The 12,534-nt window shown below is 39.5% G+C and overlaps 1 protein-coding gene across 2 annotated transcripts in view; it reads left to right on the top strand.

The window, feature by feature from the left end:
- flt4 (fms related receptor tyrosine kinase 4) overlaps positions 1-12,534 on the top strand; it is a 102,384-nt gene that overhangs the window by 76,205 nt on the left and 13,645 nt on the right. For both annotated transcript variants that reach the window (XM_056268943.1, XM_056268942.1), the window contains exons 15-22: positions 2,706-2,837; positions 5,527-5,633; positions 6,050-6,185; positions 7,286-7,390; positions 7,475-7,588; positions 9,393-9,481; positions 9,592-9,712; positions 11,308-11,408. In XM_056268943.1, coding sequence (XP_056124918.1) covers positions 2,706-2,837; positions 5,527-5,633; positions 6,050-6,185; positions 7,286-7,390; positions 7,475-7,588; positions 9,393-9,481; positions 9,592-9,712; positions 11,308-11,408 — 905 coding nt within the window. The remainder of the gene's footprint in view (positions 1-2,705; positions 2,838-5,526; positions 5,634-6,049; positions 6,186-7,285; positions 7,391-7,474; positions 7,589-9,392; positions 9,482-9,591; positions 9,713-11,307; positions 11,409-12,534) is intronic.

Below are 12,534 nucleotides of genomic sequence, written 5' to 3'. Positions count from 1 at the left end.
CTAGAAATGGTTGTGTGTGAAAATCCCAGTAACTGAGCAGATTGTGAAATACTCAGACCGGCCCGTCTGGCACCAACAACCATGCCACGCTCAAAATTGCTTAAATCACCTTTCTTTCCCATTCTGACATTCAGTTTGGAGTTCAGGAGATCGTCTTGACCAGGACCACACCCCTAAATGCATTGAAGCAACTGCCATGTGATTGGTTGATTAGATAATTGCATTAATGAGAAATTGAACAGGTGTTCCTAATAATCCTTTTGGTGAGTGTATATATATATATATATATATATTTTTTTTTTTGTGTCTGAATTGCCCATAAAACCTGTACATCAGCGGCCCATTCGTTTAGTTTTGTTTGGCTTAATTGGCGGCGCTGGGATCTTTGCGCCGGTGTAATGCATTGAACAAGAAAAGTCAGCGTAGGTTTTTTCTTCTTCTCACAGACCAGCCCATTAAATGCGTAGATCAGCGGCTCATTGGTTCTTTTCTTGATTGACACTCGGCTGGCCCAATCAAATCTTTAACCAAAAAATCTTTTTTTTGTCCCAGTCCAGCCCTACGTGTTCATCTATATGCGCGTTTGAATATATATGTGCGCAGGCGTGTAGTCTTACTTTACAAAGTTTCTCAACACTCTTAAAAAAAGCTTCTGCTTATTGTCGCTGTATAAATACAGTCCGTAATAATGCTTGATTTTGCAAACTGTTGTTTGTTATCATGTCGTTTTAGATGTATTATCATAGGCGTAAACACACTGGTTTGTAGCGCAAATATTCTTACTGTTTACTGCACTTTGTTTTTCTTCTAGTTGTTTCCCTAAAGCGGAGAAATGAATGCCAAGTCTCGCACATTCACAGAAAATAGATTACCTCTGTGCTGCAAAATAAGGAGATACATGAGTGGAGTTAAATACTGCTCGTCACATGTTAAACCTACGCTAAACTCAATTATCTGACTATAATTATCATTTAGTATATGTGACATTAAAATAACACTCTAAATATGATATAAATAATATTATAATGTTTATGTTATGCTTTAAATGGTAAAATTGTGTTAATTAGCGTTGGCTGACTTAAATTGTGACGGGCGACTCGCAGGACGTCTTGGATTTTTAGATGAAGGTTCTTTATTGGTATTGATAGTTCCATGAAGAACCTTTAAAACTGTATGAAACCTTTCAAATGCACAGAAGATTCAATGGTTCATCGTTCCCTCGCACTTTGAAACACATCTTTCTCTCGCGGGTCAAAATGACCAGAAAACCTAAAATTAGACAGAATTTTTTTGTGTGTCCAGAAAGCTTATTTGATCTCATTTTGATAATATGTTTTCTATTTTTTAATACAATTTTTGGAGAGATATTTTTTGTTATTTTTTATTTTGTTTACCTTTAAATTACTAGATTTGATCAATAAATAATAAATAAATAGTAATTTAAGCATAAGTAATTTAATTCAGAATAACTCACAATTTCATGCATAACCCTTTTAATTCAGCTCTAAATATCTTGCATCGGGAGTCATTGCCGACCTCTTTTGGAAAATAAATAATATAAGATGATATTTCATGACTCTAGATGGGCTTATAGCCACAGAAATCCATAATAAAGGCTAGATGTCTTACGGCGGAGTCTCTATCGTCATCACCGGCGGCCATCTTGTCACAGGCAAGGCTCTGTGGTGCCTGATGTAAGATGAGTGATCAGCACGAACACAAATACTCTTATCTCGGTGAAATCTTGACGGATTTACAAACGGTTTGGTTTCTTACAAACGTTATTAACGTGGCTATAATTCTGGATGATTATTTATTGATACACTTATTATTCATAAGTTTGCAGTGTCATAAATACATCTCTGACGTTTATAACAAACCAAACCGTTTGAAAATCGGTAAAAAATTGAGCAAGTTATGGTTATTTAAAAAGTACATGCACCATTAAAACACAATGTTACGAGTGAGCGAGCTGCCTGTGGCAAGATGGCCGCCAGTGTGGACGTCGACCTCTATTGGCCAGCAGCGCGGACGAGACATCTAGCCTTTATTATGGATATCTATGCTTATAGCTCTATGAGCTGTTCCACTGGGTCCTAAAGTCTTTTCTCTTCAGTATGCATTCAGATACACATGTAGACATTATAAAATATTTTTGTGGTGACGTTTTAGCATTTTTAGTTTGAATTTTGAGTCTTCTATGTGAACTGAAGCATTCCTCGCATTCCATTCATTCCTAAGGGGGTCAAATTGACCCACGAGGGAAGGATTTGTTACTTTTTTTTACATTTCAACCACAAAACTCCTCGAATACATTTAAAAAAATTATGTGTGTGTTTTTGTGGTTCAAGTGCAACAAAAGTCCTGGGGTCTTGGACCCTCTGTTTAACACATAATTAAAAAAAAAAAAAGACCCGCGGGAAGGATGAGGGTGAACTGATCGAAGGTTCTTTGAGGAACCAAAAATGTTTCTTCTGAGGCATCAACACCCTTTTTTTAAGAGGGCCAATCCATATGCGTTAAGAACTCACTCATTCACATCGTTGGCCTGCTTTTATAAGTTCATTTTGTACACCGTTTCTCGTTGAACCAATTCAGGGGTAGATAGTGAAGGTGTTGATGATTGAAGAATATCACAGGACTTGCGGTTCAGAAAACAGAAAGCCGGCAGATTGTGTGTTTGACAGTTTTGTGGATGTGTACAGGGATCCTGCTTCAGGACTCCAACCGGACTCTCAGCATTCAGCGAGTGCGAGAGGAGGACGCCGGTCTGTACACCTGCTCCGCCTGCAACCAGAGGGGGTGCGTTCAGTCCTCGGCCACGGTGTCCGTCATCGGTGAGAACCTCCAGGTGGCGCTGTAGGATACAGTTCACTCTTCTGCCTTGCCCTTCAGACAGCAACATAGAGTCGGCCCAGATCCGGCCCACATCCGGTGCAGATGAGTTCCACACGGCCCGGATCTGGGCCGACACTATGTTGCTGTCTGGAAAGTCATTTAGTAGAGCATAAACAGTAGGTACAAGCTCATACACGGACTAACACACTCTTTTGTTTTATGTTACGGGGGGGTTCATCCATTGACTTCTATATTTTAACCCTAGTGCATCAATTAAAAAAAGTTACACATAAGTGTCAAAAATGTCTGTCTTAAAAATGTGCAGCTTGAGAGCGCAGACAGTTTGGTCTCATTTTAAAGAAGACCCGTGGCAGATTATTGTTGAAGTAAAACTAGTTTAAAAGGTAAAACAAAATTAAAGTTATATAGGTTTAAGTTTATGAAATGATTTATTTTATATAAAATGTATATTTGTATATGAAACATGTTGAACTCTAAAACTGCTAGAAAATCAAAGCCATAAATCTAAACGAGTCGTGTTCCAAATTTGAGGTTGATATCTTAACAAACGAGCTTTCAGAGAGAGTGTGTTTGGGCGCAGTGACACATCTTCCCCACTAGATGCAGCAAAACTCACTGGGACACAGCGGCTGGATCTGTGATTCGCAGTTTCTCTCTCAAATATTACAAGCACACACACACACACACGTTTGGTGAGAACCCCTCTCTCGTGCGCTAGGTGGCGCTGTAGTATACAGTTCACTCTTCTGCCTTGCCCTTCAGTTTAAGTCATTTAGTAGAGCATAAACAGTAGGCACAAGCTCATACACAGACTAAAGGCTCGTACACACCGGGACGAATATCGGCGCGCGTTATTCGGCAGCGTTTTTCAACGCGTTTTTTGTGTTCACACCCAAGCGATTTTCGCTGACGATGAGCCGAGTGAACATGCAAATTCATTCCCTGACATTAGATGGCGCCCATTTGCTCTGCAATACCACTCCATAACATTCTCTTTTATCAAGATTTTTGTAGTCGCTGTGGCGTTTGTCATATAGTTCTTTATGTTCCGACACCAACGAGACCAGCAGCTCTACATTCATCTTGCCTTGCATCTTCCTCGTCTTATTTCTTCCCGGCAGTGTAGACGCTACTTGGCGTATATCTTCTTCACTGTTACGTATGTGTGCTCGGCAAGACCGTTTTGTGTTTGAGCGCCCCCAAGTTGTGTTTTACTGTAACTTCAGAAGCTCCAGACACGTGAGCAAAAGCGCCAATCTCATTGGTCGGATAGTTTTTGACGCGGCGCGTCAAACTAAAAAAACGAACCCGAGGCGTTTTTTAAAAATTGACGCTTTTACGTGTGGCGTTTTACGCGTCGGTGTGCACACTCACATTGGCGCCCTTTGTTTAGTCACGAGGCGTTAAACGTCGGCGAATATCACGCGCGAAATTCGTCCCGGTGTGAACAGGCCTTAACACACACTTTTGTTTTATATTACGGTGGGGGAGGGGGGGGGGGGGGGGTCACCTATTGACTTCTATTCCGAAGCTAATGTTAACCCATGTATGACACCCCAACTCTACTCTAACTAATGAGGCGTTTACACGACATTGTTTTCAACTAAAAACGGAAAGCGTTTTATGGCCGTTCATGCACACGACAGCGGCGGTTTGGGGGACTGAAAACGCAAACTTATGAAAACGGGTTTCAAAGTGCAAGTTTTTGAAAAATATACCGTTGCCGTCTCCGTGTAAACAACACAAGCGTGAATTTGTGCAAACGGTGATGTCATGTACATGCATATTACGTGTTCAGGCGGGTAGTGTTTCTTTACAAATAGACATCGCCATCTACTGGCCTGGCAGTGAATACAGCGATTCTACACGCTTTCATGGATCGTGCGAACGGGCACCGCTTTGACAACAAAACACAAAGCAAAAACGTTTCCGTTTTTGATACATCGTTGTCGTGTAAACGTACCCTGAAACTACAGCTTTTGAACTTTTTAAATTTGCAATTTAAACGTATTTAGTCTTTTATAACCTTCATGCATTTCTTCTTTACCATTTAAATGTTTGTGTATTAATATATAAAAACTCGACAAATTAAAATATTGTGCAAAAGTTCATTTATTTCAGTAATTCAACTTAAAAGGTGAAACTAATATATTATATAGACTCATTACATGCAAAGTGAGATATTTCAAGCCTTTATTTGTTATTATTTTGATGATTATGGATTACAGCTTATGAAAACCCCAAAGTCAAAATTAGAATATTGTAAAAAAGGTTTTCATCTGTAATCCATAATAATCAAAATTATAACAAATAAAGGCTTGAAATATCTCACTTTGCATGTAATGAGTCTATATAATATATTAGTGTCACCTTTTAAGTTGAATTACTGAAATAAATGTTTTCTAATTTGTCGAGTTTCACCTGTATTAGTTCATGGAATATAATTTTGATTTGTTCAAAATATAATTTTGTAGCATTTTTTTTTGAGGAAAAACAAGCAACAAATTGGCAATAAAATCATATTTGTCACACTTTATCATGAGAATTTTGATTTTGCAAAACAAACACTGGATCTTTTACATGCAATTAGAAAAAATGATTTTTAGAAGACGTGAGCTTTTATGTTCTCTTCTAAGCTTTAACACAAGCACATGTTTTGTCTGCCAGGCTCTGATGACAAGACCAATGTAGAAATAGTGATTCTCATCGGGACGGGGGTCATCGCCATCTTCTTCTGGGTCCTTCTCCTCGTCATCTTCTGCAACGTGAAGCGGGTCAGTGCACTCTACCACTGTACATCCACATCTCTCCAGGCATTCCTGCGGTATCGCATATGTATCTCCGATCGGTTGTGACATTTGCATGTAAGGTGTTTTTGAGTGTCACCTAAAATATGTTTCATGTGTTTTATCTGCATGTCCTAGAGTGTCACGTAACGCGCCTATAAATAAAATGTATTATTGTTAATATTAATAAATCACAACAGCTCGATACATACGGCTCTGTTGAGGAATGTAGCGCACATTGATGTCTGCAAGGCCTTTCAATAACAATATGCAATTACATCAATAATGCCTTGCCTTCAGCGCAACGTGTGAGCGAAAGCATGAGTAGCGGAGTCAGCCTCGGGCTCGCGCTCTTATGGGCCGCGGGATCATCCAGAAGTAATGCTTATGATGTTGTCCTGCAGGTGAACCCGGCCGATATCAAGACCGGCTATCTGTCCATCATCATGGACCCGGGAGAAGTGCCGCTCGAGGAGCAGTGTGAATACCTGCCCTACGACTCCAGCCAGTGGGAGATATCCAGAGACCGGCTGCGGCTCGGTACTGTCCCTGATCCTTCAGTTCAGCAGCTCTGATGTGGGATTCAGATCGGCACTAACACAGAGCAGTCACGGCTGCTAGCCCAGAAGTGAAGCGTCTTAAAGTCCCCTTTTAGTCAATAATTGAATTCCTTATTACTCATCTTTGATCACCAAAATGAAATATTTTTCATTGGTTTGTTTTTAGTTATGCTTTAAAATAGCTTGAATGTAACTCTACACCCTTCTATGAATATGCAAATGAGCCCCGCCTCCACTCACTCCCTCAGCTCAGAGATCCACTGGTTGACGATCACACGTTGATCTGATTGGTTACAAGGTCGTTTGTGACGTCAGAAACACCAGCGATTTCAAACCGTGTTTTTGAGACTGTCTTTGGTTCACTGCAGTTTTAAGCAGAAAATACTCAGCAATGCTGTCGACTTATGAAGTAAAAGGAGGGAAATTCAGGTCGTTTGTGAGTTGATGAAAAAGCTAATAATTGAATCAAATTTAACATTAAAATAAAAAAATGGGACTGCACAATTAATCTAAATGAAACTGAAATAGCAGTATATCTCCTGAAATCGAGATTTAAAGAAGCATATAGTATGCTTATTATAATATGCTTATAATAGCGTGTTTTCAGAGCGGTTCACAGTAAAAGCTGAACTAGATTAATGTGCGTTAGGGGTTGAGGGTTCACTTCATTTACAGTCGCGTAATTTTTGTGGACAGAATTTCACCAATATTCCTCTAAAATAGGATTTAAGGGTTTAAACGTCAATAATTTTATCTCTTAAAACTCATCTTTGATCACCAAAATTACATAGTTAAAAGTTTTTTCTTGGAAAAAATGTCTTCATGTTTTAAAATATCTTGAGTGTAACTCGACACCCTCGCCTCATTTAGTATGCGCGGTTCTATGAATATGCAAATGAACCCTGAGGAGTTAACTTCCCAGTTATTTAAAGTAAAGTAGTGTCGATTTATTCAGGCGTGTTTAATAATAAATTTCACTGTACTGTTTTGGGACGCACACACACCCTAATCTCATGATGAACAGTGAAACGTGTGTTCCCAACACTTCTTCTGTGTGTGTGTGTGTGTGTGTGTTTGCAGGGAAGGTGCTCGGGCATGGAGCGTTCGGGAAGGTGATCGAAGCTTCGATGTTTGGACACGACAAGAAAGCCTCCTCAAACACAGTGGCTGTGAAGATGCTGAAAGGTTCGGTCTCACCCATACACTGCAGTGAACACAGAAATGCCCGTTGACTCTCGCACACGTTTACTGAAGTGTTGTGTATGACAGAGGGAGCCACCGCCAGCGAACACAAGGCGCTGATGTCAGAACTGAAGATCCTCATTCATATTGGAAACCATCTCAACGTGGTCAACCTTCTCGGAGCATCTACCAAACCCAACGGTAGGGGTTATAATCCATCATAAAACAGATCCTTGTGTTCCTCTATGCAGATTCCCAGACAGCAACATCGGCTACGCTGAAACTAACGATGTCCAGGTTCAGATCCGATCTGTGTGTCCATGCAGCGGTTTCGTTCTCTGCAATATTTGCATTGGTTTCTATGGCAATGGCGTCAAATACTACAACAAAAACCACAACATGTGGATTCAACACGGCTTGGCCGGATCTGGGCCGACACTATGGGCTGTCAGTCCAAATCTGATTTTTGTGCATATCCGATTGAAACCAGATCAGATGTAGCTAGTGTGAATGGCCAAAAATCACAATAAATGCAATTTTTATAAATCCGTTTCGATCCATATGTGGTTTGAAAATCCTATTCAAATCAAGTTTCTGGAAATCCGTTTCAGTCTGATCGGATTTCACGTGGTTTACGTCTAATAAAACGTAGAACGTCAGTCGTTGTTATAGCAAACATGCTAAACATTTGATAGTGATAGTGATGTTTTACATTTTACAACATGGAAATGTTTAGCATGTTTGCTATAACAACGACTGACGTGAAACCACGTGAAATCCGATCAGACTGAAACGGATTTCCAGAAATGTGATTTGAATAGGATTTTCAAACCACATATGGATCGAAACGGATTTATAAAAATTGCATTTCATGTGATTTTTGGCCATTCACACTGGCTACATCTGATCTGGTTTCAATCGGATATGCACAAAAATCAGATTTGGACTGACAGTCCATAGTGTCGGCCCAGATCCGGCCCAGCCGTGTTGAATCCACTATGAACGACACTATGGGCTGTCAGTCCAAATCTGATTTTTGTGCATATCCGATTGAAACCAGATGAGATTTAGCTAGTGTGAATGGCCAAAAATCAGATTCGGGGTGTGACGGTTCACACAATTCCCGGTTCGGTTCGGTACGACACAGTGGTGTCACGGTTCGGTGCGTTTTCAAAACAGCAAAAAGAAATAAATGTCAGAGAAATTTCCTTGATTTTTTTACTTATTAAAAAAAATAATAATAATAAGTGTGAGTTTTCCTACATCTTGAAACGTTCAGGTTTATAAATGGGGGCAATTTTTGAAGGATGAACAAATAATGTTTTGATCATCACTTTAAAAATAACATTTGATATGACAATAGATATGATTTGTTAGGATAAAACTCATTTGAAATGAGTTTTGAAGTGCTGGAAAAAGATGTGTGGCATACTTGAAAGTATTTTACTATTCCTGGCAAACGTCCACAGTTACAGTGAGTTTTACTACAGTAAAGCCATGGTGAATGTTGCAGATCTGTGGACTTAAAGCCTATAACTAGTTCATTCACGGCACAAGGTGTCTCCTGGTTTCCACGTCAGCGCTGTTTGATCTGTTAATAACAGAGACATCTGAATGCTTTCACTAGATCTCGCAGCGATGTTATTACTTCAGTGGCGAACTCAAATGCTTTCTTCACTGGATCTCTCAGCGCTGTGTATCACTGATCTAGATCGGCTCGCGCTGCATTGGTCCAAACTGATAAACGGTCCGTCAACCACACAATAATGAGTAGCGCAGTTTCGTTCCGCTTTCATCATGTTTGCCATCTGATGTGGTGGTCGTGCCAGCGCGACTGCTAGGGAAAATGCTCCAACGAACCGTACGGTTCAATACGAATACGTGTATCGCTACACTCCTACAGCATATCGTGTCTAACATTATTGTTTAATTGTATCCCTCAGTATTTGTCGGCTGCATCCTTCCACACTTCTCTCTAAACCTCTGTGCTTGATCTGATTGTCAGGTCCTCTCATGGTCATAGTGGAATATTGTAAATATGGAAATCTCTCCAACTTCCTGCGTGCCAAGAGGGAGTTTTTCTTACCGTACAGGGTAACGGGACATCTTTTATAACACGATGAACTGCATATATGCTTCCCTTTATAAACAGCACGACAATTAACTCCAGTGAGATGTGGTGTAACATGAGCTTGTGTTTGCAGGATCGTTCTCCTAAAACCCAGAGTCAGGTGCGCCGCATGATCGAGGCGGGTCAGGCCGGTCCGCTTGAGCGTCAGGCGTCCGCCTCCTCCAACACCAGCCCTGCGGCGGCACAGTCTCGCGGTGAGAGACAACACACACACACACACACACTGGCAGATTACACAGCCCTGCATCTTACATACATAACGAGTTGGTAACACTTTACTTGAAGGGGTGTGCATAAGACTGACATGACGCATGAATATGAAGGAGGGTTTATGCATGTTTATGACAACTGTCATTAAGTGTCGTTCGCTCAATTATGACATTTTTAATGCAAATATGACATTGTTTGAGATGTCTTTGTTATGACACCTTGACATAAACCAATAAATCATAACCTGCAGTGTCTTTGTCATGTCAACTTGACATTACTAAGACAACACAACCTGTCATAAACATGACATAGCAGATTAATGATCAAACTTAAGAAAGCACTTAGCTTTATGGGTTAACATTACATTAAACTGTCAGGTGGTTGGTCTTAGCATTGGCTGTCATGAGGCATTATAACATGTTAATGACAAATTCAATGTGTACCACTGTAGTTGAGGCCAAGAAAAATATTCATGACACAGTTATAATGGCCTTATGACAGCATATAAAAATATTCTCCATCTGTAAATGTTTGAAAATCATGCAAATATTTCCGTCAGGAGTGAATCTCCGCTAAACTTCACAGATTTCCGTGAACGAGCGCGCCAAAACAAATGGAGCGCAATTGAATAGGAGCGCAAAAATTCTGACTGAAATATACATATTGCTTAAATATTTGTTGTTGGACAATAAAAGTGTATTTTTATGATAGCGGTAACTCTAAAATTACTACTGTAATAGGGGAATCAAATGTAGGTTAATGTGTTTTTGTTTGAAATTATTTACATTTTTTAGTTTAGTGAAAAAAAAAAAAAAAAAAAATTTTTTTGAAGGCTTTCATTGTTTCCAGGACAACATTGGGCAGAATGTGATCTTTTTATTTTTTTATTATATAAATACAGTTTTTAAAAAATCCAAAAACGTAGAGAATACCAAGATACCTTACTGTATACGAGATGTATACCGCCATTCAACCTAAAAATACCGAGATATGTTTTTTTGACCATATCGCCCAGCGCTAAAACATCGTGAATTTATCATCAGGGCAACTTTACATAGTCTTGCAATCACAACTGGGAAACTCAGAGATAATTTTGATGGCCAAGTGTCCGAGTTGTGCGGGGCCAAAGCCACATGGCAGAGAAGAGTACAGCACGGTTTATGTAGCAAATTATAGGTTTCATTCTTTTATCTAAATACAGCCGACTTGTTAATATGCATGTCAGTGATGATTTGATGCAGATTTAAAAAAAGGTTTAAGGATAATGGCATGTAGTTGAATTTTAAAATATGCTCCAGTAAACCTGGGTTTCATGTTTTCGACAACAAAGCCCTTTGAACGTGACATACTCGTAATTCCGACTTCTGAAGTGGGAAGTGGGACTTCTCCGATAGCACATGCAGGCATGTGGGAGTCCCACAGAGGGCTATAAAGAGCTTAATGAGGAACTGTTAACAGAGCAGAACATCATGAAGACATTGAGGACGGCCCTCAGCCCACCTGAGCAATCATCAGCCACAGTGTTTATTAAATAACCTTCCTGACAGCTTGCTTATGTAATTCGTCTATATTTCCCCAGCCGCGGTGGATGATCTCTGGAAGACCCCGCTCACGATAGAGGACTTGATATGCTACAGCTTTCAGGTCGCGCGAGGAATGGAGTTTCTGGCGTCTCGTAAGGTACATTACTGCATAACTTCCTCCCGCTCCTTCGCTCTGATGATCCTCACACTCAGCGGGTTATGGATTATGTTTCAGTGAACATCTCTAATAGCTCTACTATTAAACTCACCTACCAAGTGTCTATCGCTAACAACGCCTAGCAACTAGCTTTGTTAGTACATGCTAGCAACATGCTACGTCACGCTAGCTCCAATGCTAATTCATGCTAGCAGCATGCAAATTCATGCTAGCAATGAGCTAATTCATACTAACAACATGTTAATTCATGCTAGCCATGCACTAATTCATGTTAGAAATGTGTTCATTTTATGCTTGCAAACGTGTCAAAACATGCTAAATCATGCTAGCGATGTGTTACAACATATTAAAAGGCAAATTCATGCTAGCAATGAGCTAACTCATACTAACAACATGTTAATTCATGCTAGCAATGCACTAGTTAATGTTAGCAATGTGTTAATTAATGCTAGAAAATTTGTTAAAACGTTATCAGCATGTTTAATCATGGTAGCAATGTATTGAATCAAGATAGCAACGTGTTAAAACATGCTTGAAACATGCTAAATCATGCTAGCAATGTGTTACAACATATTACAATGCAAATTCATTAAAACATGCTAGCAAAATAGTAATTCATGTTAGCAACATATTATATAATGCTAGCAACATGTTAAATCATGCTATTAACGTGTTAAACCATGCTAGCAAAATGCTATTTAATGGCAGCAATGTGCTAAAACATACTAACAATGTGCTAAAACATGCTAACAGCATGTTAAATAATGCCAGCAACCTGCTAATTCGTTTTAGCAATGTATTAAAACATGTAAAGTAAAAACATGCTAAAAACATGCTAGTAAGAATGCTAATTCATGCTAGCAACATGATAAATCATGTTAGCAATGTGCTAATTCATGTTGGCAATGTGGTAAACCATGCTAGCAATGTGCTAAAACATGTTATCAGCATGTTAAATCATGGTGGCAATGTATTAAATCAAGATAAAAACGTGTTAAAACACCTAGCAACATGCTAAATCATGCTAGCGATGTGTTAAAACGTTATTAAAATGCAAATTCAATGCTAGCAACATGTTAAAACATGATAGCAATATAGTAGTTCA

The sequence above is a fragment of the Rhinichthys klamathensis genome, unplaced genomic scaffold (assembly GCF_029890125.1).
Source record: "Rhinichthys klamathensis goyatoka isolate OS25496 unplaced genomic scaffold, OSU_Roscu_1.1 h1tg000278l_1, whole genome shotgun sequence".
NCBI lineage: Eukaryota > Metazoa > Chordata > Actinopteri > Cypriniformes > Leuciscidae > Rhinichthys > Rhinichthys klamathensis.
This window is presented reverse-complemented; position numbering and strand designations above follow the sequence as displayed.